Raw genomic sequence first — 26,070 nt, forward strand, 5'->3', positions numbered from 1 at the left:
GGGCGCGCAGTCGGAGGGCCGCGGGCTGGCCGGCGGGCCGAGGGCGGCGCGGGCGGCCGGGGGCCATGGCGGGTGCAGGGCTGCGGGCGGCCGCTCGGCGCTGGCTGCTGTGCGGAGGCCAGGGCGGGCCGCGCGCCGCCTCGTCCTCGCCGTCCTGCCCGGGTTGCGGCCCGCCGGGCCCCGGCGCCCACTGCCCCGGCGCTCCGCGCTCTGCGCCCACCCCGACGCCCGCCGGCGGCGCGGAGCTGAGCACACACCTGTGGGCTCGTTACCAGGACATGCGGCGGCTGGTGCACGGTGGGTGAGCCCCGCGGCCCTTGCGGCCGACGGGCTGGGCGCCGCTTCTGGGAGGAAGTGCCCGGTTGGTCCGCTAGAGCCCGAGAGCCGGGGTTCTTTTTGGGAGAGGCGCCGGTGGCTCGTCCCGGGGGCCTCTGGGGCTTCCCGAGTCTCCACCCAGAGCCCCGACGCCCGGGGGCGAGTGGGAGGTTTGTGCCTGGACTGGGTCTGCGGGAGCTGGGCAGCTGGAGCGGCCACCGGAGAGCGGGGTCTGGCTGCGCGGAAACTCTCCCAGCCCCTTGTTCTCCGCCCGCCGCAGTCAGGGTGGGAGTGCCGAGGACAAAGCCTGCGCGGCGCTGGCCGGAGTGGGCTCCCGGGGGTCCGGCGCGCTCCCAGTCCGGAGCGAAGGCATTGGAAAATCAAGAGCAAGCCTCGCACTCCCGGGGATCCGAAGGGCTGCACAGGGCGCTTCACCCCCTCCGTCGGCCTCTCAGTCCCCCTGGCCAAAGGGGTCCATGTCCACAGCCCGGGCGGGTGCGGGCTAGGCCCTGGCCCTCCGTGAGCCTTGCCCTTTTGGGAGCTCGGTGTCCTCAGGGCTGCTATTGTCACGGGGTTGTGGGTTGTGGCGGTGACTCGGGAAGAACCCAGTGAGGAGGGTCAGGGGAGCTTCCGGAGGGTATTGTCTGTTAAGACAAAGTGGCCTGGTCTGGAAGGTTCCAGCCGACTGGACAGGGGCTTCCACTCCTGCTGCAGAAGTCTGGAAGTGGAGGGTGGCCCCCCGCTCGCCCCCTGAGCAGGTGACGGCAGAGTGGCTTTTGAAGCTTCTGGGGTTGAATTTGTTTCCTTGCAGGGGCAGGTGTGTGGTGGTAAGGAGATGTCTTTGCTTTGAGCCTGGAAAGGCTGAATGGCCTGGGAGCTCTGCCCTGGGGCGTGGGAGGGTGGGCTCGGGGGTCTAGAGACATTGGCCTTCAGTGCCCCTCACTGAACTCCCAAGGGTGCAAGGGGCAAGCTTGTATCCACCAGGATGCCATGGTGAGCCCCAGAGTGGGCCAACTCCATGGCTCTGGGCCCTGGCCCTGCCCTCCTGGCTGGGGTGTGGGGAGCGGTGGGGGGGAGTTCCTAAGGTTTTACTGGGGAGCTTGGGCTCAGGACAGACTCCATCCTGTCCTGAGAGCAGAGGGGCAGGACTGAGACTCCCCCCGCGCGCCCCGTCCAGTCTGGCCTTCAGGTGGTGCCGTCAGGAGGTGGAGGGGCAGGTTTTAGGGCAGGTGCTCCATTGCCCACTGTTGGGAGACCTCCCTGGGTCTCTGGACCATGGAGAAATAAGTGTGGCGGCCTCCGAGTTAGGAGTGAGGATTGACCGAGACGGGCTTCCACGGGGGCCCCAGAACTGGGACTTGGAGGCTTGACTGGGAGAGAGGAGCGTAGGGGCTGGACTGGACGCTGCGGCCAGGAAACCAGGCAGGCAGGCTAGTGTTGGTGAGGACACATCCCTGCGGATTCTGCGCGCCCCACAGCCTTGTGGAGGGGAGAGGGGGCCGTGGTCTTCCCTGTCCAGAAATGAGGTCAAGAGGCCAGGCCCATGGACGGCTTCCCCATCCTGCTGTTTCCCACTGCTGGGCCTCTGGGAACTCACTCCTGGCTTGAGAGCCATGTGCTGGCCAGGGGCTGCTGCCCACCCTCGAGGGCTCCCTCAAGACATCCAGAGTCAGAGTGGGCACCAGGGCGAGGCCCAGTGTCCGAAGGGCACCTGCAGGGCGGCAGTGGGCTGTGGCCCCCATCAGCCAGGCCGAGCGCGTCCTGTCCGCACCCACAGATCTGCAGAGCAGCCACTCTGCTGTCCTGGGGCCGCCAGAGGAACCAGCCACACCTGTTCCCACACCCACAGCCTGCGCTCCAGCAAAGTAGGTGGGGGCGGAGCCTTGTGTTCCAGTGCTCTGGGCCTGGGAGCGGGGCAGCTGCTTGGCCTGCTGTGGGGCCAGGGCTTCTGCTTTGCCCTCAGGACTGGGGCCCTGGGAAGCAGTACCCTGTGCACCTGGTCCTGGCTGCTCGCCTCCCATCGTGAGCTCTGCCTCTGGAGCTCAGTGGGTGTGTCCCCCACGTAATCCTGTGTGTGTGTACAGGCGCAGAGCAGGAAGGCTGCCCCAAATGGCTTGGTTCCAGTGTTTTCCCCCTTTTAGAGGCAAGGAAACAGCCCCGAGATCTGCGGTGCATTCCTAAAGGCACAGCCCATGCCCTTCCCATTGTATGCCTTTTCCCCATCCACCACCCCCATTGTACACGTAGGAAAACCAAGGCGGCTGAGCCCAGGGCCCTGGCGCCCACTCTGCCAGTGCTCTGCCCAGCCTCCCTGCGTGGGCCTTTGAGCCAACTGCAGCCGTTTAGGAGCCGTCAGGGGTGACCGTATCCCCAGAAGGGAGCAGCCTAAGCAACAGGCCCAGAACGCGACTACACACGTCTTGCTGGTCGTAATTAGCAATGTTCCCTGGCTAGAGCCAGAGAATGTCATTATGTGGGACTGGCGGGCAGCTGAAATCCGATTAGAGGGGACTTGCCCTGTGGACTGTGGCAGGTGCTCAGAGCCCGCAGCCTGTTTAGTGGGGTGCTGGGGACCAGCCCCAGCCCGAGGCAAGGGCAAAAGGCAGCGGGCACCTTGAAGAAGGCCTCAGCCCCCTGGGCTGGCCAGAACGGAGCCAGTACCTTCGAGGTCCGAACCCTCAGTCCCTCATAGCCGCCCCCAAGGAGGTTGGGAGGCGCAGCCCCAGGGCAGCTAAGAGAGAAGTGGGGGAGTTGTTCTGCCAGGCCGCGGCACTCCTGGTCAGGTTTTGAGCAAGGGGGACGATGCACACCGTAGTGTGCACAGAGCAGCTGTCCTGGGCTGGACGGTGAGGGCAGAGCGCCTGCCTGAGGCGCAGCACGTCTAGGGGGGCGGCAGGCGAGGCCCGCGGCAGCTCTGTGAGCCTGGGCAGGTGACTTGTCTCAGCCTCAGTTTGACCGCAGCAGCGTTGGGCCAGGAATTGCTTTGTAAAGCTTACAGGGCCGGGCACTGCCACAGCACCGTGACCGTCATCCCCCTCGCGTTGCCTCCTTGCCTGTCCTCCCTCCAGACCTCCTGCCCCCTGAGGTCTGCAGCCTCCTGAACCCCGCAGCCATCTACGCCAACAATGAGATCAGCCTGCGCGACGTCGAGGTCTACGGCTTCGACTACGACTACACGCTGGCCCAGTACGCGGACGCGCTGCACCCCGAGATCTTCAGTGCCGCTCGCGACATCCTGATCGAACAGTACAAGGTGAGGCTGGCCAGGCAGGGGCCCGGCGTGGCCTCAGCCCGGGGCTCATCAGCCTGCTGGATCCGTCCCCTGAGGTTGCCAGCAGCAGGGCCTGCGGGGGCGCTGGCTTAGGTCTGGCCCCCTTTCTTTGAACAGTACCCAGAGGGGATTCGGAAATATGACTATGACCCCAGCTTTGCCATCCGTGGCCTGCACTACGACATTCAGAAGGTGAGCGGCTGGGTGCTGACCCCCTGACCCCTCCCGCCTGGCCAAGGGGCACCTCCTGATGGGGCATACCCCAGGCCTCAAGCTGTGGCTTCCTCCTGGTGTGAACGCAACTCCCTGGGTCCTTCCGGCTTGGCATGGGCCTGGAAGAGCCGGCCCAGGAGGAGCAGCAGAATGACCCCTAACGCCCTGTCCTCCAGAGCCTTCTGATGAAGATTGACGCCTTCCATTACGTGCAGCTGGGGACAGCCTACAGGTCAGCGCCCACTCTACCCTGTCCCTGCCCTTGCCTTGGGCTCGGGACCCCTTGGGACTGATGGTGTCCGTGCCCCACCCAGGGGCCTCCAGCCCGTGCCAGATGAGGAGGTGATCGACCTGTACGGGGGCACCCAGCACATCCCCCTGTACCAGATGAGCGGCTTCTACGGCAAGGTACTCCCCTCCCCCCTCCCTCCCTGCCTGTGTCCCGGGGCCGGGGACAGGGGCAGGTGGCTGAGATGGCGGCCCCTCCCCAGGGCCCCTCCATCAAGCAGTTCATGGACATCTTCTCACTGCCGGAGATGGCCCTGCTGTCGTGCGTGGTGGACTACTTCCTGGGCCACGGCCTGGAGTTTGACCAAGCGCACCTGTACAAGGACGTGACGGTGAGGACGCTGGGACTGCCCCTGCACACTTGGGCTGGTGCGGTCCGGCCCCGTCTTCACCGTCCCCTGCTGCCCCCAGGATGCCATTCGTGACGTGCACGTGAAGGGCCTCATGTACCAGTGGATCGAGCGGGACATGGGTAAGTGGACAGGGACCCCGGGGCCTGCCTGGGCAAGGGGCAGAGGGTAGGGCCGGCCCTCACACATGTCCCCCCACCCCCGCCCGCCCCCCCCATTAGAGAAGTACATCCTGAGAGGGGATGAGACGTTCGCCGTCCTGAGCCGCCTGGTGGCCCACGGGAAACAGCTGTTCCTCATCACCAACAGTCCCTTCAGCTTCGTGTGAGTCCAGCCCTGCTGAGGCCGGAGGGGTGGGCGGGGCCCGGGCCCTGGAGGCTGGGAGGCCCCCAGCGCCTATGGAGCCCATCCCCCTGCCCACCTCTGCACAGGGACAAGGGGATGCGGCACATGGTGGGTCCCGACTGGCGCCAGCTCTTTGACGTGGTCATCGTCCAGGCGGACAAGCCCAGCTTCTTCACTGACCGGCGCAAGTACGGGCCGGGCGGGGCGGGGCGGGGCAGCGCACCCTGAGGGTGGCACTGACCCTCGAGGCGGGCTTGGCCTTTGCTCACTGCCCCAGTGTGTGGGGTGAGGATTCCCTCTGCCTGTCTGCGGGTGGCCGCGTGGGCAGGTGGGCCTTGACGGAGCAGAGCAGGGGGACCTGGCTGGAGTGCTGCACTGTCTCACAGGCCTTTCAGAAAACTGGACGAGAAGGGCTCCCTGCAGTGGGACCGCATCACCCGCCTGGAGAAGGGCAAGATCTACCGGCAGGTGAGGGCCTTGTGGGGGCAGGGTGGGGACAGGCCCTGGCCGTGTCCAAAGGTTGGCCTCTGACGCAAGCTGCCTGGGGGTGGACTGCAGCTCTCCATCTCGGTGGCGGTAAGGGCCACCAGACCCAGTCGCCCGGCCTCCCTCTGCCTTGTTTGTCTGATGTGGGCCTGGGCTGCAAACCCCTTAGTCAGCCAGTGCCCAAAGGCATGGCTGGGGCCTCTGAGCTGGGCCACTGGGGACAGCTCCCAGGGCTCTGGGGAGACTCCCTCTTCCTGTCTGGCTGGTGGATTGGGTGCCCGTGTGCAGGCGGTGATGAAGGTATTTAGCCCTGGCTGGAATGCCTAAATCCCTGCTGAGCTGGGGTGATTAGGTGTGGGGGTTCGGGGGGCCTGAGCGCAGGCCTGGCTGGCCAGTGCTGTCCCCAGCTCTGCAGCCTTCACGTGCAGGCTCAGCCGTGTTCCTTGTCCTCCAAGGGTGAGGCCAGGGAGGGTCACACACCAGTGTGGGAAGTGGACAGCTCTATGCCCCCACTGCGGGTGGGGGATCCTGCTTGGTCCGCGCAAGTCCCCGTCTCCCTCTGCCGCCTTTCCAGCTCCTGCCCCTTGAGGGCCTCTCCCTTGGTCCAGGGGGTACAGCCGCCTGCCCCCCAGCCTCTCAGCCCCGTGTCCCTGTGCCCTGGGGGCTGGGCCTTGCTGGGTTGTCCCTTGCCTGGCCTCTCTGCTCTATGGCTGTCCCCGTTGGGTCAGGCCCAGCTGAGTGTCTGTCAGTGTGTAGGTTGGGAGCAGAAGCACCAGGGGGCTTCCCCGTGACCTCGGCGCTCGGCCCGCTGGGTCTCTGGGGGCTGAGCTGGGGCGGCCAGCCAGGACTGGAGGGCCCGGGGCCTGCCCTCGGGTTTGTTTCTCACAAACAGGGACTCAGTCCCTAGCTGAGGGTGTGGGAGTGAGGCCACCGGGAGGCCTCGAGGCATGGGGTGGCCACGCCAGCCGCTGGCGAACTCCCTGCCCCAGGCCGTCCCCCCTTCCCAGGAGGGAGCGGACAGCAGGGCCGTGGGAAAGGGCAGCCCGGCCTCCGGCGGGGGGGCCAGAGCCAGGCGTACATGGTCCCCCCCTCTCCCCAGGGAAACTTGTTCGACTTCCTGCGCCTGACGGAGTGGCGTGGCCCCCGGGTACTCTACTTCGGAGACCACCTCTACAGTGACCTGGCGGTGAGGGGGCGGGGCGGGGCGGGGGCGGGAGGCGGTGTGCTCGCTGGCTCGCCGCCGGTGCTGGTGCTGAGCCGGGCCCGCCCCGCTGCTCCGCAGGACCTCATGCTGCGGCACGGCTGGCGCACGGGCGCCATCATCCCCGAGCTGGAGCGCGAGATCCGCATCATCAACACGGAGCAGTACATGCACTCGCTGACCTGGCAGCAGGCGCTCACGGGGCTGCTGGAGCGCATGCAGGTACTGGGCGGCCAGGGCTGGGGGCGGGGGGGCAGGGGCCCCGCCTCCTGGTGCGTACCCCCACACCATGTCTTCCCCAGACCTATCAGGACGCCGAGTCCCGGCAGGTGCTGGCTACCTGGATGAAGGAGCGGCAGGAGCTGAGGTGAGAAGGGCGGGGCAGGGGCCGGGGCCCCGCCCCTCCTGAGCCCGCCCCTCCAGCAGCCCCTCTCCCTCCCTAGGTGCGTCACCAAGGCCCTGTTCAACGCCCAGTTTGGGAGCATCTTCCGCACCTTCCACAACCCCACCTACTTCTCCCGGCGCCTCGTGCGCTTCTCCGACCTCTACATGGCCTCGCTCAGCTGCCTGCTCAACTACCGCGTGGACTTCACCTTCTACCCGCGCCGCACGCCGCTGCAGCACGAGGCCCCGCTCTGGATGGACCAGCTGTGCACGGGCTGCATGAAGACGCCCTTCCTCGGCGACATGGCCCACATCCGCTGAAGGCACCTTTATTGTCCGGGGCCGGCCCCCCGCCCCTCCTGCCCCGCCTCTGGCCTCCGTCCCGACAAGCAATAAAAGCCGTCTCCCTCGGGCACAGGGCGTCCGCTTCGGCACAGTCCGTCACTCGACAGCGAGGATCCTCTGCGTGTCGGGGAAGTCGTCGTCCAGGAGCGAGTCCTGGGGAGGGGAACACCCTCTGTAGCCAGGCCGGGGGGTCCGCGGCCGTACCCGAGCCCCATCCCCGTACTCACAAGGGGCTCACAGAAGGCGTCATGGCTGCCGAACACTGGGTTAGGGACAGAAACCAGGGTTGGGCTGGGTGCTTGTTGCCACGGGGAGAAGTCGTCGTTAGCATCGTCTTCCGCCTGGCGGCAGCAGAGAAATGAGCACTGCAGGCCACAGGGGAGGGGGGGGTTGGAGGTCCCTAGCCCCCTGCTGCCACCGCCCCTACCTGGAAGGTGGAGAAGCCAAAGCCTGTGGGTTTGCCGCAGGTACGGATGTAGAGGGCTCCGGCCACCAGGCCCAGCAGTGTTCCAGCCGCTACCACGGCTCCCAGACCTGCTGCCACGGGAGAGGCCCGTGGCGCCAGCACGGCCCGCTGCAAGTAAGCCTCGTGTCAAGGACTGGCAGGGCTGTCCCCGCACCCCTCCCCCCACTGCCTCCAACTCACGGCCTGGGGCGGTGCCAGCAGGGGGCTGGCCAGAGTGTGGATGATGCCGTTGGCAGCTAGCATGTCCCACACAATGACACGGCTAACCACAACTGCCCCGGGGACCTGCAGGTGGAGCACAGGGAGGGCAGGCAGGTGAGTGAGGGCCCAAGCCAGCAGTACGGGGGAGGGGGCATGGCCACACTCACCGCAGCAGCCATGGAGCTGTTGCCGGGCCCCCCGGCACTGATGAGGAGGCTGAGGCCCGAGTGCGCGGGGAGCAAGGTGCCCCAGCTGGCGTTGGCGCTCAGGAAGGTGGTGTTGGAGGCATGCAGCTCCAGGTCGGGCCCACTCAGCGTCTGTGGGCAGACAGCGTGGGGCCCAGGCCTGGCCCGGGGCGCCCCGTGCCCCTGCCCCTGCCCCTGCCCCTGCCGCTTACCATGTTGTCCATGAAGCCTTCGTTGACGGGGACGAAGAGTGTCTTGTAGGGGAGCTCCTCTTGCAGGAAGCTCAGGAAGTCGAGACCCCGCTGGGTGGCGTTAGCATAGGCCAGCAGCATCTGGGAGGGCAGCCGTTCAGGGCTGGGGCAGGCTCAATCCCCGGCGGCCCCAGCCACCCAAGCCCTGCCCCACACACCCCATAGAAGGTAGAGAAGTTGGCCGTGGCAGCCAGGACGTCAAGGAGCTTCCCGTTGCACGTGTCAACCCCGTCGCCCACGAAGCCGTCTCGGCAGCGGCAGGCCACATCTGCAGGAGAGGCAGCTCGGTGGGTGGGTGCCTCTGGAGAGCCGAGGAGCAGGGCAGGCGGGGGCGCACGCACCTTGTGCGCGGTAGCAGTAGGCATCCCAGCGCTCCGAGAGGTTCTGGCGGGGACCCAGGCTGACCGGACCGTCACCGCAGTTGGCCGCAGGGTGGGCAGTGGAGCCGTTGGCCACCCAGCCCACGAAGCACAGGTGGAAGCCCAGCTGGAGGGGGCAGGAGGGCATGCTGAGACCCAGGCCCGGCTCCAGGGGTCTCTCACTCAGTGTGGCTGCGGTGCTGGGCCCCATGTACCTGCTGGGCAGCAGAAAGCTGACGGAGGGAGGCCAGGACCGCGCCCTGGGCCTCGCACGCAGCTTTGGCCTCCGGGAAGGTCAGGCCGTAAGGACCGCGCGGCGCTTGGAGGTGGAAGACGCCAGCCCGTTGCTCTGCAGGAAACAAGGGTAGGGGGTCAGCTCCCTGCACCAAGCCATGAAGCAGGGTGCTGGGAGCAGGGGGCAGCACACCCTGGAAGTGCAGGTCGGTGCACGTGGCCTCCATGTGGCAGGGCGGTGGCTGGCCCAGGCAGCGGTCCACGGGGGGCTCCGGTTCCGCCAGACACTGCAGCCCGTCGCCCACGTAGCCTGCGTGGCACTCACAGCGCCGTGTGTTCTGGGGAAGAGCGGTGTGTGTCCTCCACAGACTGTGCTCCCCCACCCACCCACCCACCCACCGCCCCGACTGCTCGGCCTGCCCGCTCACCGGGCCCGTGTACACGCAGTCGGCGTGCTCGCTACAGCCCCCGCCGCGGCTGTCTGCACAGGGGTTGCGGGGCCGGCAGCTCCAGCCGTCACCCTCGTAGTCGGGCAGGCAGGTGCAGGTGACTGCTGTGCCCACCTGGCTGCAGTTGGCGTGCTCGCTGCAGCCACCATGCCTGTCCTGGCACAGGTCAACCACTGGGGGTGGAGAGGGAGTGGGTGGGCCAGGTAACGTGGGGGGAAGGGGACCCTCCCCCACCGTCTGCCTGTCCGCAGCCACCTGCTTACCTGTGCACACACGGCCGTCCCCCTCATAGCCCAGGCCGCACTCACAGCTGTTGCCCGCACGGCACGTGGCCTGGGGTGCGCAGGGTGGGGCGCACACAGGCCGCAGCTCTGTCCCGCAGGGAACGTGAACAGATAAGGGGCTGCCCTTCGGCCTCCACCCACCCTCATCCTGCGCGCGAGGTTGGGCAGGGGCTGGTGTACAAGCAAATGCCGAAGCCACTCACCCAGCTGCACCTCGCAGTATGGCCCAGTCCAGCCTTCCTCACAGAAGCAGAAGCCAGAGCCCCCAAGGCCCTCGTCACAGCGGCCGTGGGTGGTGCAGCGGCAGGCTGGGGGAGGGCCAGGCCAGAGCTGAGGGTCAGCTCAGGGGCCGAGGGAACGGGGAGGGGGGAGCGGTGGAAGGCAGGGGCGGCCCACCTTGGCAATGGGCTCCGAAGGCACCGGGCACGCAGAGCTCGCAGGCTGTCCCCGCAAACCCCGGTCGGCACATACACCGTCCGCTGCCGTTCATGCCATCCAGGCACACACCGTGGTCGCTACAGGGGCTGCTAGGGCCACCAGGGCAAGCTAGGGGGTGGGTAAGAAGGGGCCAGGGGCTCTCTTCAGAACTGCCCCATCAATGCCCCCACACCCTAGGGCAGCCCCCCACGTCCCCACCCAGCTGGACCCCTCCAGGCCCCCATCCCGCCCCCCTGCTTCAAGCAGCCTTCTAGAAAAAGCTCACTACCCAGACCTCCCCAGCACCCCATACCCTTTCTAAGGACAAGAGCCTGGGCTGTCTTGGGGGCTCGGGCAGTGTCTGCGGCCTCAGGATGCCCACCTTGGCACTCGCTGCCATAGTGACCAGGGCAGCAGCTGGGGATCCAGGCGGTGGTGACACAGTTGCGGTGGCAGCCCCTGCCCAGGCTGTGGGGCTGGCCCCATATTCTGGGCGGCAACAAAGAGGTGTGTAGTGCCAGGGAGCGCAGTGTAGGTGTGGTCCAGTACTTGTAGTAGCGCCAGCAGGTCTCAGGGCTGCCCTGGGCCAGGACGAGTCGGGCCACACACAGCCTCAGCGCGGCGGGGCCTTGGCCCCGGGCCAGCCCCCACTCAGCCCCAGCCCCTTACCTGTTCCTGTGAGCCTCGAGGGCAGGGGGGCTCCAGCCCACAGATGCTGCAGATCTTCTGGAAGCATGGAGGCCAACACAGCAAGTCAGGTGCACGGACAGGACAGGGGGGCCCGGCCTCTGCCCACCCTATAGGGCCTCCCTCACCATTCTCAGTGGCCGGGTCTCAAAGCGGTCACAGCGCGCACCAAGGCCAGGGGGTTCCAGCAGCTGGTCGATACCATAGGCCAGGCCCCCCTCGAAGGGCAGGTGCCGCTGCACGATGCGGGCCTCGTCCTCACCCACCATGAGCTCGCCCTGCAGGGGAAGGGACGAGGTACACGGGGCTCACAGGGACACTGCCGCTCCCAAAGCCAGAGCGCCCCGCCTCCCTCATCCAAGCCGTCTCCCCAGACTCACAGGTCGGGTTTTGCTGCAGGAGAAGGAGATGGGGTTCCCGTGCATGGTTCGAAGCGGGCCCAGGTTGGGCAAGTCAGCTGCCAAGGCCTGAAGAGAGAGGCAACGACTGGAGCCAGGCAAGCAGGCAGACGGGAGGCAGTAGGGGCCCAGGGCTGCGATGCACCCACCTCCACATTGCGGATCACGTGACCCCGTAAAATGGCGGCCAGTTTGTCACGGTGGTCCTCGTGGTACAGCCAGGCCTGGCGGTCAGGGGGCAGGGCTCTGAGGGCAGCGTCTGTGGGCCACAGCATCGTGAGGGGCCTGTGGGACGCAGCTTGGAGCAGGGGCAGGAGGCCGGCCAGCTGGTGGGGAGAACAGGAGAAGCAGAGGCTGGGGCAGGGCCACAGGCAGTGGACACGGGCTGAGCGGCTGCAGTGGAAACTTAGCAACGATTTTCTGGGATGTTGCATTTACTGTGTCCCGGCTGCAGCTCATCAAAGGGAACTGAAACTGCAGAGGAGCGGGAGGGCTGCTCATGGGCACACCTGTCAGGTGCACAGGCACGCAGCACCCCCGTGTGCCCAGACATGGGCGTGGCCCATGCACACACACTCACGCTCGGACAGGCCCACAGGCGGGAGCAGTACCCTCACGAGGCGGCTGAAGGTCTTGTAGCCGAAGCTCTCGGCCGCGTCAGTGACGTTTCTCTGGAGAAAGGTACTCTTGAGTGGCGTCTGGCGGGAAGGCAGGAGCCCCGCCCCCCGGCCCGGGCGAGCACAGGTCCTACCTGCGGGTCCGGGGTGGTGCCAGGCTCCCAGTGCAGCGCCTCCGGCGGCAGCAGAACGCGGTCAATGAAGTGCAGGATACCGTTCACCGCCTGGTGGTCGCTGCTCACCACGCGCGCGAAGTCGTTCACGTATAGGCTGCCCTGGGAGGGCGGGAGGGCGGCACCCGGGCATGGGCGGGGCCCAAGGCTCAAGGAACCCCCCCCCGGGGGGGGCACGTGCACATTGTGGATGGGATGGGGCTGGGACTGGGCTCCTCTCCTTCCCCTGGCTGGGGAGAGGGGGAAGGGTCTCTAGGTGTGCAGGGGCACAGGTGGGGAGGAGGTGGAGCTCACCTCCCTCTCGCTGAAGCGCAGCGTGTGTCCCGAGAGCGCCGTGGCGTAGCCTTGGTCCAACAGCTCCTGGCTCTGCAGCTGCCGACAGCCGACCACGTGGTAGCGGAACACCAGCCGGCTTTGTGCGCGAATCCGGTCCAGCTCATTCTGCGGGGGAGTCATGAGCGTCGTGGGGGCCGGAGTGCTGCCCCCAGGGTGCCCAGCCCTCCCCAGCCTCGCCGCCCGGGCTGCAAACCTGCGACAGGTTGGCCACTAGATCCGCGTGAGGCACGAAGATGGTGAAAGGCCCAGCACCTTTGAGTTCCTTGTACTCCTGGGCAGGGCCAACAGTGTGAGTGGGAGAGCAGCCGCCCGGGACCGGCTCGGGGCTTCCATGTTTCTCCCAGACAAAAGACTGGATTCTCAGAGACCAGACCAGCCAACCCACTTAAGGGAATGGAAGGTGGAGGCCCAGAGAGGGGTGGTCACTTACCAGGAGGTGGAGGCTGAAGAACGAGGCATGCCTGTCCCGAAGGAGCTCCTGGGGGAGCGAGGATCAGCTCAGATTTTGAGCAGCCCCCATTCAGGGCCTGGTGCCTGTCCCAGCACCTGCAGCCCAAGGTCTGGCCAAGGCAGAGATGAGGAGAGGAAAGCCGGGTCGGGGAGGTCTGAGCTGGGGTCTGGACTGGTGCCAGGGATCCTAGCTCGTGTCAGGCCCAGCAAGACTCAGGGAGGAGGGTCACAGTCAGGGCCAGGATCAGATCTAGGATCTTTGCCGAGATCAGAGGTCAGGCCCGTGGGGCATAGCCCAGACCACGCCGGGGGTCAGGCTTGGGCATCATTACCAGGCTGACTCGGGCGCGGCAGGTGAAGCCATCACCCACGGTGTGGGTGGCGTCGCAGGTGCATGTCCTCTGGCCATCCCCTGTGCTTTTGCACACAGCGTAAGGGCTGCAGCCTCCATTGCGCTGGGGCAGGGACAGGAGAGCGGGCTATCAGTGGCTTCTAGGACATCAACCAGCCGCGCAGAGAGACCAGGAAGGACCCTGCCCAACCTCCACAGCCCTGTTTCCAGCCCATCAGCCAGACATGGGGCAGCAGTGGGAGCTGGAGGGGGCTCCCGCCTCAGGCACCTCTCCTGTGAAATGGGGTGGGACGAGGGTCCTGACCTGGGAGCAGGGGTCCAGGAGCTCACAGGCGCGGATGCCATCCCCGCTGTAACCCTCACGGCAGCTGCAGGAGACCTGTTCCAAATCCCGGTAAGTGTGGCTGCTGGGGGCCCGGCACAAGAGGGCTATGCCGCCACCAGAGCTGCCTGCGACACCGACCTGCTGGGGGCCGGTGGGGATGCACTCGGCGTGAACGTGGCAGCCCCCGTTGTGGACCAGACAGTCGTTAACCTCTGTGGGAGAGACCCTGGCATGAGGGGTGGCCCTGACGGCCGTTGTGCACCTATCCGTGTCTGACCCCTCCCCTCTCGGCACCCCCAATCCCCACGTCTGTGCCCCTCCATCCTTGCTGCCTGCAAGGTGCCGTCCCACCTCCAGCCCCTACCCCCTGCACCCAGGTTTGGGGTCCCCGCCTCACCCTGGCAAAGCTCGCCGTCGCCCGTGTAGCCATCGTGACAGGTGCATGCCCGCTGCCCAGGTGCCACCTTGGTGCAGTTGGCGTGGGGGGAGCAGCCCCCATGGCCGTGGGCACAGGGGTCCACCTCTAGGGGTAGGTGGTCCCAGAAGGGCCAGCAGGGGGCAGGGTGGTACAGGGAAGAGGGCATGACAGGAAGGAGAACATAAGAAGGTGGGACCGGAGGTGGGGCAGCAATGGATGAGACATAGAGGGGGCGAGGGGTGTCTGTGGGGACAGCCCCCCCCCACTTCAGGGAGGGGCCCAGGGTGTGTGCGTGGCCGCACCTGAGCAGAAGGTGCCGTTGCCCGAGTATCCTGCGGCACAGACGCAGGCGGGGGCTCCAGCCGGGTCCCGGACGCAGCTGGGGGCAGAAGCAGCTCAGCCCGGCCCCCATGCCAGCCCCAGCCCCTCCCCCCTTGCCCACCTGCCCCCGCGGATGGGATCACTCACTTGGCGTTGGGGTCACACTCTTTGGGGCATTCAGAGTGGACGATTTCTGGAGGTGGGAGGAAGGCGCTGGTCACTCGGAGCCAGGAACCGCCTCCCCTGTGTGATCGCTTCCCCCTCCCCGCCTCGGCACCCACTCACTCTGCTCACAGCGGGGGCCCTGCCAGCCCACGTTACAGACACAGCTGCCGTCGCCTCGCAGCCCCTCCTGGCACAGCCCGTGGGCACAGTCGCACACTGGGGGAGGGACAGGAGGAAGGAGGTAGCCAGGGCTCCAGCCTGCTCCCCTCCCCCAGCTGCCCACCTCCCGGCCTCACCTCCAGTGCAGTTGGGCCCGTAGCGGCCCAGCTCGCACATCTCACAGGCCGTCCCGTGGAAGCCCTCCTGGCAGCGGCACTGCCCGTCGCCCAGCAGCCGGTCCTGACACTGCCCGTGGCCCGAGCACACGCCACCCTGGCCCCCGGGGCATGGCTCGCACAGCGTGCCGAAGTAGCCAGGGCAGCAGTCGGGCACCTGGGAGGCAGGCAGAGGCCAGGGCAGAGTCAGGACAGCAGTCAAGGTCAGGGGCAGGGGAAGCGGTCACCTCAGGGCTGCAAAGCAGCTGGGAACTGCAGCCCCGGGCAGACGGAGAAGGCGCAGCTGCAGGAACCCGGCTGGGACAGCTGACAGAAGCAGAGCCGAGCCCAGCTGCTGGGCCCCCTTCCCCCTCTCCCCCTTCAGGGTCCCTGAGTGGGGACACAGGGACAAACCCTAGCCCTGGGACCGCAGACCTCTCCCCCCGCCCCCCTGCTTCCCTGACCTCCCCGGGGTCCCAGCCCTGCTTCTGCCATTGAAGCCAACCCCGGCTCCTCCGGCGGGCCCCCACCCCAGCCCCCTGCCCAGGGCCAACCTGGATCTTCTTGGCACAGGTATAGGAGCAGCCCCGGGAGAAGGACAAGCCGGACCTGTAGACGCAGCTCTTCCTGGGTGTGTCCTGGACACAGGGACAGGCAGGAGGGGTCAGCTAGCGTCAGGGGCAGCAGCAGTGAATGGGCACAGACAGACAGATGGACTGCAGGTGGCGGAGTGCATGAGACAGACTAGCAGAAGGGGAAGGGAGGGACCGAGGCCGACAGACTGACGAGAGGGGCAGGGCCCTGAGCCACCCAGGACAGCACTCCCAGCCTGATTCCAAGGTCAGGGCGGGCAGCAAGGGCAGAGCTGTGCTTGGCCCAGCCTCACCTGCAGCTGGAAGCCCTGAGTGCAGCGGAACTTCCGGGTGCAGTTGATGCATTTCTCCTGGGGGAGGGAGGACAAGGCGGGTGGTCTCAGGGGGCGGCCCCCAAGCCCACAGCCCTTTCACCCGGGGCAGGCTGACCAGAGGACCCTCCCTGCCAGCCGGGCCAACCAGCTGCTCCCAGCATCTCACCCGCAGGGCCTCGGCGTGACTGTGCATGCAGCGGCTGGAGCCCACCGTCAGGACCCCCGAGAGGCCAAACAGGGAGCGGCCAGGGGCCTCCAGCACGGGGCCTTCCAATGGCACGTGGTTCACTTCCGGCTGGGGAGGGGGACGGGAGGGGGCCGAGTCCACTCCCACCCTCACCCTGTGGGGGAGGGGTGCTTCATGGGAGGGGTCTCCCTGAGCCCACAGTTGGAGACGCTCAGGTGAGGACGCACCAAAGGGGAGGGGTCTTCCAGAGCAGGGTCCCCAGGGTAGGGTCTCCTTGCCCCTCAGACCTGGCCACTGTGGTTGTAGAAGACGAGCCAGTGGGCGGGGCCCAGGAGGGAGTTGCGGTGGCCCCCCTTCCGCAGGGCTTCCGGGGACAGCGCCTCGCCCAGGATCACATGGTGGCGTACCGTGTCGGCGTCCTGTGGGCCAGAATCAGCTCGGGGACTCCATGCCCTGCCCAGCATGTCATACCTGCGCCCCTTTGCTGTAGGAGGGGCAGCTGGCCCCCTGCTTCTTCACCCCACCCCCAACCCGCCCCTGCGCCGGTGGGCTCACCAGGCTGCTGCTGTTGCCCTGGGCCTCCAGGGAGCGGTTTGTGGGCACGAAGATGGTGTAGGCAGTGGCGGCCTCAATCTGGGACACCAACTTGTGGTGCTGGGGACAGGGACGAGGGCAGAGAAAGGGGTGGGCGTACAGGTCCTCAGTCCTCACACCGGGAGCTGGCCGGCCCTGCAGACCCGGGGGCGGGTGCCCCGGGGTGGGCAACACCCCCTCTTACCTGCAGCAGCGCCCGGAAGAGGTGGAAGGCAGGCACAGAGTCCAGCTGCTGCAGCACCCCCGGCCCGGCCTGCGCATCCCCTCGTGGAGGGACTAAGACCTGGCACGGCGAGGGAGGCACGGTTCACTCTGGCACTGCCTGGGCCCCCGCCCTCCCCCGCCCTCCCCGTCCCCCCCGCCCCCTCCCTCTCCCCCTCTCCCGGCCGCACCTGGCTGAGGATGTGAAGGACACCGTTGGTGGCCAGGAGATCAGCCACGTCCACGCTGGCGTTCTGCACCCACACCCTCTGCGAGGCGACAGGGAGAGCTCCGGTGGGCACGGACACGCACTCGCAGTGGCCTGGCCTGGCCCCGACACACTCAGACTCGGGGCCGACCAGCCGGGCACACCAACCCGCCGCAGGGCCCGGACATGTGCGTGCACACAGACTCAGGGCAGACTGCCCCCGACAGGTGGAGGGAACCCCGATCTCACCCCGGGGGGCTGCGGTCTGGGGGAGCTGTGGCCACTTGAGCACCTCACATCCTCCCCTGCTCCTCCCCTGCCCAGAGCTCACCACGTACCCTGCCGACGTTGCGGATCTCCCACTGCGTGGTGGGGCTCAGGGTGGACACATTCTGCCCAGCCAGCCGGGCCAGGTCCTCCTCGGAGAAGGCGCCCTGGAGAAAATGGGCCCTGGGGCGGGAGGGGAGGGGTGCTGGTACCATTTAGCAGGCGTCACAGAACCTGCGTAGGGTAACCTGCAGAGAACAGGCGGGCCGAGGGTGCGGGTCTCTTCCGGCCCCCCCGGGAGCGGCTGCCCCACCTGACCAGGTCAGGCAGCCGCCTCGGCTGCAGCCAGAAGTCTCGCTCCTCGGGGCTCATCCTGCGGACGGCGTACTCCGAAGGCACGAGAGCCGTGACGCGGCTGTCAGCGGGCAGGGTGATGCCAGCACTCTGTGTGCACACAGTGGGTGGGGGCGGGAGCTACAGCAGGCAGCCCCCTGCGCCCAGCCTCTGGGAGGTTTTAGGCAGCACCCCTGCATCCTGGAGGCCTCCCGGATTGGGCCCCCACCCCCAGCATTCTACCCTAGTCCTACCTTGAACCATTCGTAGAAGACAGAGAAGTGGGCATTTGCCTCCAGCTCCTAAGGGGAGGGAAAAGGCTGAAGCCTTGGTTCTGAGGGGAAAACCAAACCTCCCCGCCCCCACCCAGGGCCCTGAGCACTGCCCCTTCCCCCCGAAGGACAGAGGAGGCCCCTCCCCAAGCACAGAGATGAACACTCAGCCCCATCACCCGCAAGATGTCTCCGTAGCAGCTGAAGCCGTCGCCTCCAAAGCCGGAGGGGCAGGTGCAGACCCGCTGGCCCCCTCCCACTGCCCGGCAGGTGGCCTGGGACAGAGACACAGGATCCATTCAGCACCCCGTGCCACCCTTCCTGTCTGCTCCCACTGTCCCCACGCCTGCTGCTTCCTGGCCCTCCAACCACCGCGTCTTTGCTCTCAGGGCTGATTCCCCACAGCCAGCCCTTCTTGGAGGTCAGGAGCATTTGACTTGAGATTAATGGCATTTCCCCGCCCCCACGGCAGATGGACAAGGGGAAGCCCAGGGCGGAGGGAGGACCCAGGAGGCCTGAAATGAGAGGGGCTGAGCCAGGCAGGCCAGCCAGGGGCTGTAGGGGTATGAAACAGAGTAGGGCCAGGGGACAGGAACTCCGGGGGCTTCAGGAATAGAGGAGAGAGGCTGGACAGGGGCTGGGGCTGGCTCAACCCTGTGGCCTCAATGAAGAGGCATGAAGACTATCTCCTGCAGCGAGGGATGTGGGGCCTTATAAAGATCCCAGTCCTGGTGGGAGAGACCGGGAACCCTGCAAGTCAGGCCCTCTCCCCAGGGCCCTGAGCACCCCCTCACCAGGTCGTGGCAGCCTCCATTGCCTGCTCGGCACGGGTCAATGGGGCTGCACTCGTAGCCGTCCCCAGCGAAGCCCAGCTTGCATGTGCACCGGCTCTGGAGAGGCGAGAACAGGGCGGCCTCACCTCGCCGCTCCGTGGCTCTTGCTGGCCACGGCTCCCTTGGAGATCTGTGCTCCAGAGGGGAGACGGAGGCCCTAGCAGGCGACCGCAGGTGGGACTCAGAATTCAACACATCTGTAGCAGACTCAGTTTTAAGTTGAGCATTCTGTAGGGCCGGCGGATGACGCTACAAGCAAGTGGCCCTAGGCAGGAAAGAGGTTCCCCCACCCAGTCTTGAGAGCAGACTGGCTCCTGGACTGGGGCTGAGGGAGCTATTTGCACAGGCAGGGAAGCGGAGCCTCACCCACTCTCTGCCCCCGGCGCCCAACCCCCTCCTCAGGCTGCCGAGGCCACGGGTGCAGCGTGTGGGCGCGTGTCTGCCAAGACCAACCCTGGAGTCAGCAGCTCACACCCCACCTGCCCGCTGGCCACCCTGGACTGACCCCTCCCCTGGAAGGCCGGTGCCCTCGGGTTGGCCACGCTGCTGGTGAATGACCAGTGAGACCCTCACACCCTAGGGACTCTTGTTTGCAAGGGTGGGGGCACCTCAGCCCCAGTTCTGCATCCTAGCCCCAGGCGCTGGCAGCCAGGAGGCTGTGATGGCGTGGGGAGCCCTGCGCAGGCCTGGGCAAGGCAGAAGCTGACCCTGCACGAGCAGCTGGCACAGCGGGGATCTTTCAGCGCCTCTCAGGACCCCAGCTCGCCAGGCCTGATGCTTTCACTTGGGTTCCCAGATCCTGTGTGACGAATCTGAGGCTGCCAAGTTCCACCCTGCCACTCAGCAAGGGCTTGCGATGCTACCACTGTGAGCAGCGCTCTCTTCCTGTTTGGCTCCCAAAGTCTCAGGCAGGGACCGGCACGCACCGGGTGTCCCGTCACATGCAGGGAGCCTAGGGGTGCACGAGCGAAGCCTGAGCATCCTGCTGCAGCTCAGAACTGGCGCCTCATTTGCATCAGAGGCTCTAGATGGAGCTGTTGGAGTGGGGGCGTCCCTGGGGTCAGCAGGGGCAGGGCAGAGACCCCAGCACGGAGGCGTGCACCTGTGCCGCCCCCGGCTCTGCGGTGCCTCACCTGCCCAGGCCCCACGTAGCTGCAGAGGGCGTCACGGTGGCAGCCGCCACGAGCATCCAGCTCACACTCATCGATGGCCACGCACACACGGCCATCCCCGCTCCAGCCTTTGTGGCATGTGCAATTGTAGGTGCCCAGGGCCCCAGGGACACACTCGGCCTGCGAGAGCCACAGCCGAATGAGTCGGGGATGTAGGGCGGAGGGCCAGGGAGCCCCCCTCCTGCCCCGGGATCGCCAAGCAACTGACGTTTTCTGAGCAGCCTCCGCGGTCCGGGCGGGAGCAGGGGCTGCTGCGTGTGCAGGAGTAGCCGTCGCCCTCGAAGCCATCGAGACAGACGCATCTGGGGATGCAGAAGAAAGGGGCTGAGCGTCCGCTCAAGCACAAGGTCACAGGCGGGGCCGGGGAGTGGCGCGAGTCCTCACCTGGCCTCACCCCCCTGGCGGACGCAGCGGGCGTGCAGGTGGCACTGCTGGGCCAGCCCCGTGGGCCCGCAGTCCCCCGTGGACTCATTGCAGAAGCGGCCGCTGAAGCCAGGGGCACACGTGCCGTGCTGGCACACCCCTCCGCTGCCCGGACGGTTGTCACACAGACCATGGACGCAGCCGCAGTCTGCACGGAGGGGATGGGAGAGGGAACAGGCCAACTGAGGCAGGAGGCAGGAGGCAGGGCTGGCTGAGAGCCAGGATAGGTTTGGAAGGGAGCGGTGCTGGGAACGGGTAGCCAGCATAGTGTTGACCTCAGGGTCACACAACCAGAGAGCATTCCAGAGTCTGGACAGGGGGACGAAATATGTGTGTGTGGGGGGGGGCATTCTGAGCTCAGTTGCCCCATTCCAGCTGCCCTTCCCCCAACACCACCATCAGGAAGTTCTCCAGGGTGTCTGACCTCAAGCCTGCTTTAGACCACACCATAGTTCTCTTCCTGGCTTGGGTGAAGACAACACGTATGTCTCCCTCCACTGCCCGTGGCCTTCATCCCTCTTCCTAGGGAGCTGTTCCCCTCTGGGGAGCGCCCAGGGCCTTTCTGGGAGGACACGTGTCGCCGGAGGCGGCCTGGGCCGCGGTCACCCACCTTCTTGGCACTGGTCTCCGTGCTTGTTTGGGTTGGAGCAGATGTGGCAGGCGATGCCCTTGTAGTCTGGGAAGCAGAGGCAGGCCCCGTTGCCATGGATCCCATCGCTGCACTGGGGGTGCACAGAAGGTTCAGTCACGGCAAAGGGCTCTGCACGCCCTGCCCCGCACACACCCGCCCTGCGCTGGTCGGCTCTCGGCTTCTGCTCCCCCAATGCCTCACCCTTCTAAGGGAGTTTTGTTTTGTTTCTAAGACTTATTTATTGGGGCTGGTGCTGTGGCGTAGTGGGTAAAGCTGCCATCTGCAGTGCCGGCATCTCCTATGGGTGCCAGTTTGAGTTCTGGCTGCTCCACTTCCGATCCAGCTCCCTGCTAATATGCCTGGGAAAGCAGTGGAGGATGGCCCAAGTGCTTGGGCCCCTGCACCTGCGTGGGAGACCTGAAAGAAACTCCTGGCTCCTGGCTTCCAATTGGCCCAGATTTGGCCACTGCAGCCATTTGGGGAGTAAACCAGTGGATGGAAGCCTTTCTCTCTCTCTCTTTGCCTCTGTATAACTCTGCCTTTCAAATAATAAATAATTTTTTTATTTTTTATTTTTTATTTTTATTTTTTGACAGGCAGAGTGGACAGTGAGAGAGAGAGACAGAGAGAAAGGTCTTCCTTTGCCATTGGTTCACCCTCCAGGGGCCGCCGTGGCCGGTGCACTGCGGCCGGCGCACCGCGCTGATCCGATGGCAAGAGCCAGGTACCTATCCTGGTCTCCCATGGGGTACAGGGCCCAAGGACTTGGGCCATCCTCCACTGCACTCCCTGGCCACAGCAGAGAGCTGGCCTGGAAGAGGGGCAACCGGGACAGAATGCGTCGCCCCGACCGGGACTAGAACCCGGTGTGCCGGCGCCGCAAGGCAGAGGATTAGCTTAGTGAGCCACAGCGCCAGCCTAAATCTTTTTTTTTTTTTTTAAAGATTTATTTGAAAGAAAACAGAATGACAGAGACAGAAAGATTCCTCAGCTGGTTCCCTCACCAAATGGCCACAACAGCTGAGCCTGGGCCAGGCTGAAGCCAGGAGCTTCTTTCCAGGTCTCCCACATGGGTGCAGGGGCCCAAGCACTTGGGCCATCCTCCACTGCTTTCCCAAGTGTGTTAACAGGGAGCTGGATCAGAAGAGGAGCAGTGGGGGACATGAATTGGTGCCCTTATGGGCTGCTGGCATGACAGGTGGCAAGGGGGCAGCTTATCCCAATACACCACAGCATCAGCACCTAAAGGCACCTTTCAACTCACTGACACTGCCAGAGAACTAGCCCCCTAAAGGTGGCCAGCCCTGCGGGGTTTATGGATGACTTCTGCCTGCTCTACAGAGACAGACTCCTACCTTCTTCCATCACCAGATGCCAAAGCAACCCTGATAGTACAAGGCGGCAAAAACAGAACACCCAAGACAACTACTGGCCAAGAGCCTTTTTGAAAACAGATGCAAAAATCTACCCGTCCATTGTACCTAATTAACATACTGCAAATAAGTTGGCCCAACGTCCATCAGCAAGGCCAGAGAGAGGCGCGCGAGGCTCTGACACAGGCCCAGCCGTCCCCCAGCCTGCTCGGTGGGAGCCCCCCACCCCGCCACGTGACTCACGTTGCCTTTGCCGTAGCAGGGGTTGGAGAAGCCCCCAGGACACTGGGTGCAGTCAGGCCCAAAAAACCCTTTGCAGCAGCCGAGTTTCTGTAAGAGAGTGTCCGAGGTCCAGGTCCAGCCAGGGTCTTGCCCCCACCCTGCTGCTGCCACTCCCTGGCCCCCACCTCTAGAGGAAGGAGTGGGGGAGGTCCTGCTCCAGCACCAAGCGGCAGCACAGCACCCCGCCCCGCCCCGGGGCTGCAGGGAGTGGTCACTCAGCCCGGGCTCACCGTGATGGTCTGGTTGCAGTGGTGGGCACAGCCCTTCCTCATCACATTGAGCCCAGTAGGGTCGTGGGTGTAGACGCACTCCTTGGGCAGCATGTCCTGGGCCGGGTTGAGCCAACCAGTTCGCAGGGCTGCATCCTGGGCCAGCCCCTTTGCCAAGTGGCCTTGGCGGAGGAAGCTCAGCCCCTCCCTGGGCCCAGCCCGCCCCTCAGTGAGACACTGAGTCTCCCGGCCTGGCCACCCCCACCCCCCCACCGCTGCGACCTGGGGCGGAAACCTCAGCAGGCAGTTGTGAGTGGGGGCCCAGCGGCCAGGCCGCAGGGTGCTCACCAGCCTCACGCTGTTGGGGGGGCACGTGCTGGTGTTCAGAGCGTGGCAATCCACACAGGAGCCCTGGGCAGGCCGGGGGGCGGGCAGGGAGGAGAGGGGAGCGGGGTTAGTCGCTGTGTATTTGTTCAGTAAATTCTGAGAACATGACACTGAGACGGAGCCAACCACAGGAAGGCCAGGGGAGAGCATTCCGGGCAAAGAAAAGAGCAAAGGCCAAGGCTTGGCAGAGCGAAGCGTGAGGCGGCTTTGGACAACCTGCAGGGCGGTCAGGCGCAGGTCCCCAGCGAGTGACAGCACCTCTGAGGAGGGCCAGGCCCATCGCGGATGCATCGGGCAGGGGTGACCCCTGCCAGGCCTCTCGCTGGGACTGCAGAGGCCCAGGCAGGGGGCAGGCCAGGACCGTTGGAGCTGAGGCTGGGCCTGAGCCCCCAGTGGGCCACGTGCTGACTCGGTGCCCACTGTGGTCTCAATGTGCTTTGTTTCCACCAAGGGTCATTGAAGCGCGATCCCCAGTATTGCAGTGGCCTTTGGGGTCCCGGGGGCTGCACCTCACGGCAGGGACAATGTAGTTTCCAGGAGAGTGGCAGAGTTACCCGGAGAACGAGCTGAGAGTGGTTTGGCCCGCCTGGCACTCCGTCTCGTCTCCGGCACGGCCCGCCGGCCCGCCACAGTGAGGCCCTCACCAGAAGCCGAGCAGGTGCTCTCGGACTTCCGGAACCGCCAGCCAAGATCAGTCTCCTTCCTGAGAAACTACCCAGGGCAGGGACCACGAGCAGGTAAGGTGGGAGGCGTGGCCTGCAGGCGCCGGTGCTCACCGCCACGACCTTGTGCTGCTCCTCGTTGCAATGCTTGGGGAGGATGGGCAGGATGGTGGGCGGCAGCAGGACGCCCTCCAGCAGGTGGATCACACCGTTGGCCGCCAGCACGTCCACTCTCCGCAGCGGGACCCCCTCGGGCCCCAGCAGGATGCGCCCCTGCGGCACAGGCCCCATGTGCACCTCCCCCAGCCCAGCCCCAGCCGCCCACCTGCAGGGCCTCGTGGCTCAGCGCACAGTTCAAAGCCCAGCCTGCTGTGCCCACCTCGTGTCCCTCTGCTGTGTCCCAGCCCTTACCCCACGTGGCTCACCCTCCACATCCCGGGAGCCCTCCGCCCCACTGCACCCACAGAGAAGAGTTTGGCCTGAGTCTGCTCCCCCCACCCACCCGTGAATCCCGCCAGGCCAGCAGAGTATCCTGCCCGCCACGGGCCCGCAGCCCCAGGCAGGTCTGAAAGAGGCCGGGCCCTTCATCACGGCTGCTCTTGGCTCTCACCTGCGCAGAGATGTTCACAGCCAGCACCTGGTTTGCCATGGTGAGGATGCGGCCCTTGGAGATAAGCTTGTCCACGGTCAGCTGGGGCAAGGCGGGGTGGCTTCAGGCTGGGCACTGGCTGCACCCTGCCAGGTGCCTCACAACTCCCCCTCCTCTGTGCTCTGGGAGGCCAGATGGGAGGGAGCAGGAAGGGGAGGAAGGGACCCCGGGAGGATCAGAGCCCACGTCAGCCCCGCGGCCGTGCGAGGGCCTCCTACCTGGCCGTGGCTGAAGATGTGGTGCCTCACCAGCTCCTGCAGCTTGGAAACACCCTGGGAGGGAGGGGAGGGTTTGGCTCCTGGAGGCCCCAGTGCCCCCAAACCCACAGCCCTTCCCCCAGGCCCGACTTACGGCAGTGAAGAGGTAAATCAGGCGGCCGTCGCGCAGGCCATCCACGGCCTCATTGCTGGGGGCGAAGACAGTGAAGGGCCCAGGGCCGTCGAGGATGGAAGGCAGCCCGCAGTTCTGCGCGGTGAGAGGAAGGCTCGGGGGGCGGAGCCCTGCCTAGGCCCTGCCCCGCCCAGGCCCAGAACTCCCACCGTAAGAGGACACAGGCCACCGGGTCCCTGCGACCCCAGAACCCCAGGTCACCGCGTGGCAGACCTACAGTCAGGAGTCCTGGCACAGAGACCCAGTGGGCTGGGCCCGTCCCCGGCTCACCTCCAGGATGGTCTGGAAGCGGCTGAAGACCTCGTTGGAAGCCAGGATCCGCTCAATGGTCCTCTGCGGGGAGAGAGGGACGTGAGGAGAGAGAGGCTGCGCGCCCCCCACCTCCCCGCTTCCGTGCAGGTCAGAGTTCACCCAGCGGCAGGGGGCGTGAGGGGAGGGTGCTGGCTCACCTCGGGGTCTGCAGTGAGCCCGGCGGGGGGCTGCCAGCGCAGGGCACTGACCACGTGGAAGACGCCATTGGCAGCCACGTAGTTGGCCTGTTCCACGCTGACCGTCTGCTGGGGCTGGTCGCTGTACTTGTAGGAGAACCTCTGCCAAGATGCCAGGTGTCTGTCACCCCCACGGCAGCCCCCGCCCACTGCCACGCCCTCACCTTGTCTCCTGGGTCCCTGCTTACCAAGCGGTTAGAGGTGAGGGTGATCTCCTGCCCGGCCAGCGTCCACCACCTGTGCGTCTGTGAGGCCCGCACGTCCAGCAAGTGCTGCCCCGCGACGATGTGCTGTCTACAGAGCTGCTGGGCGAGGGAGGCCTGCGGCACGCGGTGACAAGAGCGCCACTCAGCCGTCAGCCGGCCAGCGCCGCAGGGGACCAAGTGCCACCAGGCCTCTGCTCCCCGGGTGCACGAGGGAGACCCTCTCAGGGCCCTGAAGACCAGGGCGGAGGCAGGGGCCGGGACCCACTCAGCGACGGGGTGGGGCTCACGTTCATGGTCCTGGAGGCGAGGGAGGAGACCGACGGCACAAGCACAGTGAACGGGCCAGACGTGGTGAGGATCTCTCGACAGCCCTGCTCTGGGGGAGCAGGAGAGGGGGCATCAGAAAGGACCCGGGGAGCCCCTCAGGCATCAGGCCTGGGTTTGGGGGCACTGAGGTGGAGCCTCGGGGTCAGGGGCCAGCCCCCAACCCCATTGCAGCCCAGTTTCTGTTTACAGCTCTCTCAAAGGGAGTTGGGAGTCTTGGCAGAGGTGCCCCCCGCCCCTGCCAGTGGGGTCAGGGGCTGGGGCCGGTGCCCGGGCCGGCAGTGGCCGTCACACACCCAGCATGCTGATGGCCACTTGAAGCTGCAGGAACATTGCACTCGTCCGCCTGGCCTTCTGCACCTCGTGGAGCAGGTTTCCGTAGCAGGCGCGCCCATCCCCTACCTCGCCTTCCTTGCACACACAGCTGGGGGCCAGGGAGAAGCGGTCAGGGCAGGGGACACGGCCGATACCC

General features: G+C 66.2%; 2 protein-coding genes across 3 annotated transcripts in view; one reads left to right on the forward strand and one right to left on the reverse strand.

Annotated features, from left to right (window-relative positions):
• Positions 1-7,268, forward strand: NT5DC2 (5'-nucleotidase domain containing 2). 2 transcript variants are annotated; one of them, XM_051852339.2, is made up of 14 exons: positions 1-297; positions 3,384-3,568; positions 3,704-3,778; positions 3,976-4,031; positions 4,114-4,207; positions 4,291-4,419; positions 4,499-4,559; positions 4,659-4,761; positions 4,869-4,970; positions 5,169-5,250; positions 6,368-6,454; positions 6,551-6,691; positions 6,772-6,836; positions 6,913-7,268. In XM_051852339.2, exons 1-14 carry the CDS (start codon positions 66-68, stop codon positions 7,172-7,174), a joined length of 1,674 nt encoding a protein of 557 aa, XP_051708299.2. In that variant the 5' UTR covers positions 1-65; the 3' UTR covers positions 7,175-7,268. The 2 variants fall into 2 exon arrangements, with proteins under 2 accessions (XP_051708299.2, XP_051708298.2); XM_051852338.2 differs by lacking the exon at positions 1-297 and adding an exon at positions 1,751-2,180.
• Positions 7,167-26,070, reverse strand: part of STAB1 (stabilin 1) — a 25,258-nt gene continuing 6,354 nt past the window's right edge. The window contains exons 10-69 of the mRNA XM_002713382.5: positions 25,895-26,022; positions 25,562-25,650; positions 25,257-25,388; positions 25,030-25,170; positions 24,851-24,913; positions 24,542-24,655; positions 24,409-24,462; positions 24,152-24,232; positions 23,656-23,814; positions 22,841-22,903; positions 22,514-22,609; positions 22,245-22,331; positions 20,608-20,719; positions 19,959-20,145; positions 19,783-19,876; positions 19,536-19,694; positions 18,364-18,459; positions 17,749-17,844; positions 17,552-17,599; positions 17,278-17,408; positions 17,036-17,147; positions 16,681-16,758; positions 16,473-16,571; positions 16,250-16,348; positions 15,982-16,113; positions 15,674-15,802; positions 15,487-15,543; positions 15,155-15,238; positions 14,583-14,778; positions 14,407-14,502; positions 14,269-14,314; positions 14,103-14,179; positions 13,780-13,905; positions 13,521-13,594; positions 13,362-13,436; positions 13,038-13,160; positions 12,686-12,733; positions 12,449-12,526; positions 12,214-12,360; positions 11,881-12,021; positions 11,741-11,800; positions 11,279-11,455; positions 11,112-11,198; positions 10,860-11,009; positions 10,714-10,770; positions 10,427-10,625; positions 10,024-10,173; positions 9,831-9,935; positions 9,607-9,714; positions 9,323-9,516; positions 9,088-9,232; positions 8,876-9,009; positions 8,643-8,787; positions 8,460-8,569; positions 8,263-8,382; positions 8,033-8,182; positions 7,845-7,949; positions 7,626-7,772; positions 7,426-7,539; positions 7,167-7,351 (exon numbers count right to left, since the gene is read on the reverse strand). Coding sequence (XP_002713428.3) covers positions 7,295-7,351; positions 7,426-7,539; positions 7,626-7,772; positions 7,845-7,949; positions 8,033-8,182; positions 8,263-8,382; positions 8,460-8,569; positions 8,643-8,787; positions 8,876-9,009; positions 9,088-9,232; positions 9,323-9,516; positions 9,607-9,714; positions 9,831-9,935; positions 10,024-10,173; positions 10,427-10,625; positions 10,714-10,770; positions 10,860-11,009; positions 11,112-11,198; positions 11,279-11,455; positions 11,741-11,800; positions 11,881-12,021; positions 12,214-12,360; positions 12,449-12,526; positions 12,686-12,733; positions 13,038-13,160; positions 13,362-13,436; positions 13,521-13,594; positions 13,780-13,905; positions 14,103-14,179; positions 14,269-14,314; positions 14,407-14,502; positions 14,583-14,778; positions 15,155-15,238; positions 15,487-15,543; positions 15,674-15,802; positions 15,982-16,113; positions 16,250-16,348; positions 16,473-16,571; positions 16,681-16,758; positions 17,036-17,147; positions 17,278-17,408; positions 17,552-17,599; positions 17,749-17,844; positions 18,364-18,459; positions 19,536-19,694; positions 19,783-19,876; positions 19,959-20,145; positions 20,608-20,719; positions 22,245-22,331; positions 22,514-22,609; positions 22,841-22,903; positions 23,656-23,814; positions 24,152-24,232; positions 24,409-24,462; positions 24,542-24,655; positions 24,851-24,913; positions 25,030-25,170; positions 25,257-25,388; positions 25,562-25,650; positions 25,895-26,022 — 6,661 coding nt within the window. The 3' untranslated portion in view covers positions 7,167-7,294. The remainder of the gene's footprint in view (positions 7,352-7,425; positions 7,540-7,625; positions 7,773-7,844; positions 7,950-8,032; positions 8,183-8,262; positions 8,383-8,459; positions 8,570-8,642; positions 8,788-8,875; positions 9,010-9,087; positions 9,233-9,322; positions 9,517-9,606; positions 9,715-9,830; positions 9,936-10,023; positions 10,174-10,426; positions 10,626-10,713; positions 10,771-10,859; positions 11,010-11,111; positions 11,199-11,278; positions 11,456-11,740; positions 11,801-11,880; positions 12,022-12,213; positions 12,361-12,448; positions 12,527-12,685; positions 12,734-13,037; positions 13,161-13,361; positions 13,437-13,520; positions 13,595-13,779; positions 13,906-14,102; positions 14,180-14,268; positions 14,315-14,406; positions 14,503-14,582; positions 14,779-15,154; positions 15,239-15,486; positions 15,544-15,673; positions 15,803-15,981; positions 16,114-16,249; positions 16,349-16,472; positions 16,572-16,680; positions 16,759-17,035; positions 17,148-17,277; positions 17,409-17,551; positions 17,600-17,748; positions 17,845-18,363; positions 18,460-19,535; positions 19,695-19,782; positions 19,877-19,958; positions 20,146-20,607; positions 20,720-22,244; positions 22,332-22,513; positions 22,610-22,840; positions 22,904-23,655; positions 23,815-24,151; positions 24,233-24,408; positions 24,463-24,541; positions 24,656-24,850; positions 24,914-25,029; positions 25,171-25,256; positions 25,389-25,561; positions 25,651-25,894; positions 26,023-26,070) is intronic.

The sequence above is a fragment of the Oryctolagus cuniculus genome, chromosome 10, assembly GCF_964237555.1.
Source record: "Oryctolagus cuniculus chromosome 10, mOryCun1.1, whole genome shotgun sequence".
NCBI lineage: Eukaryota > Metazoa > Chordata > Mammalia > Lagomorpha > Leporidae > Oryctolagus > Oryctolagus cuniculus.

Bases quoted from the DNA above. Each gene is read 5' to 3' on its own strand.
- NT5DC2 (XM_051852338.2), top strand. From the start codon at position 1,859: ATGGACGGCTTCCCCATCCTGCTGTTTCCCACTGCTGGGCCTCTGGGA. The intron at 4,208-4,290 runs GTACTCCCCTCC...GCCCCTCCCCAG, and splicing joins TGAGCGGCTTCTACGGCAAG to GGCCCCTCCATCAAGCAGTT. The intron at 6,837-6,912 runs GTGAGAAGGGCG...CTCCCTCCCTAG, and splicing joins AAGGAGCGGCAGGAGCTGAG to GTGCGTCACCAAGGCCCTGT.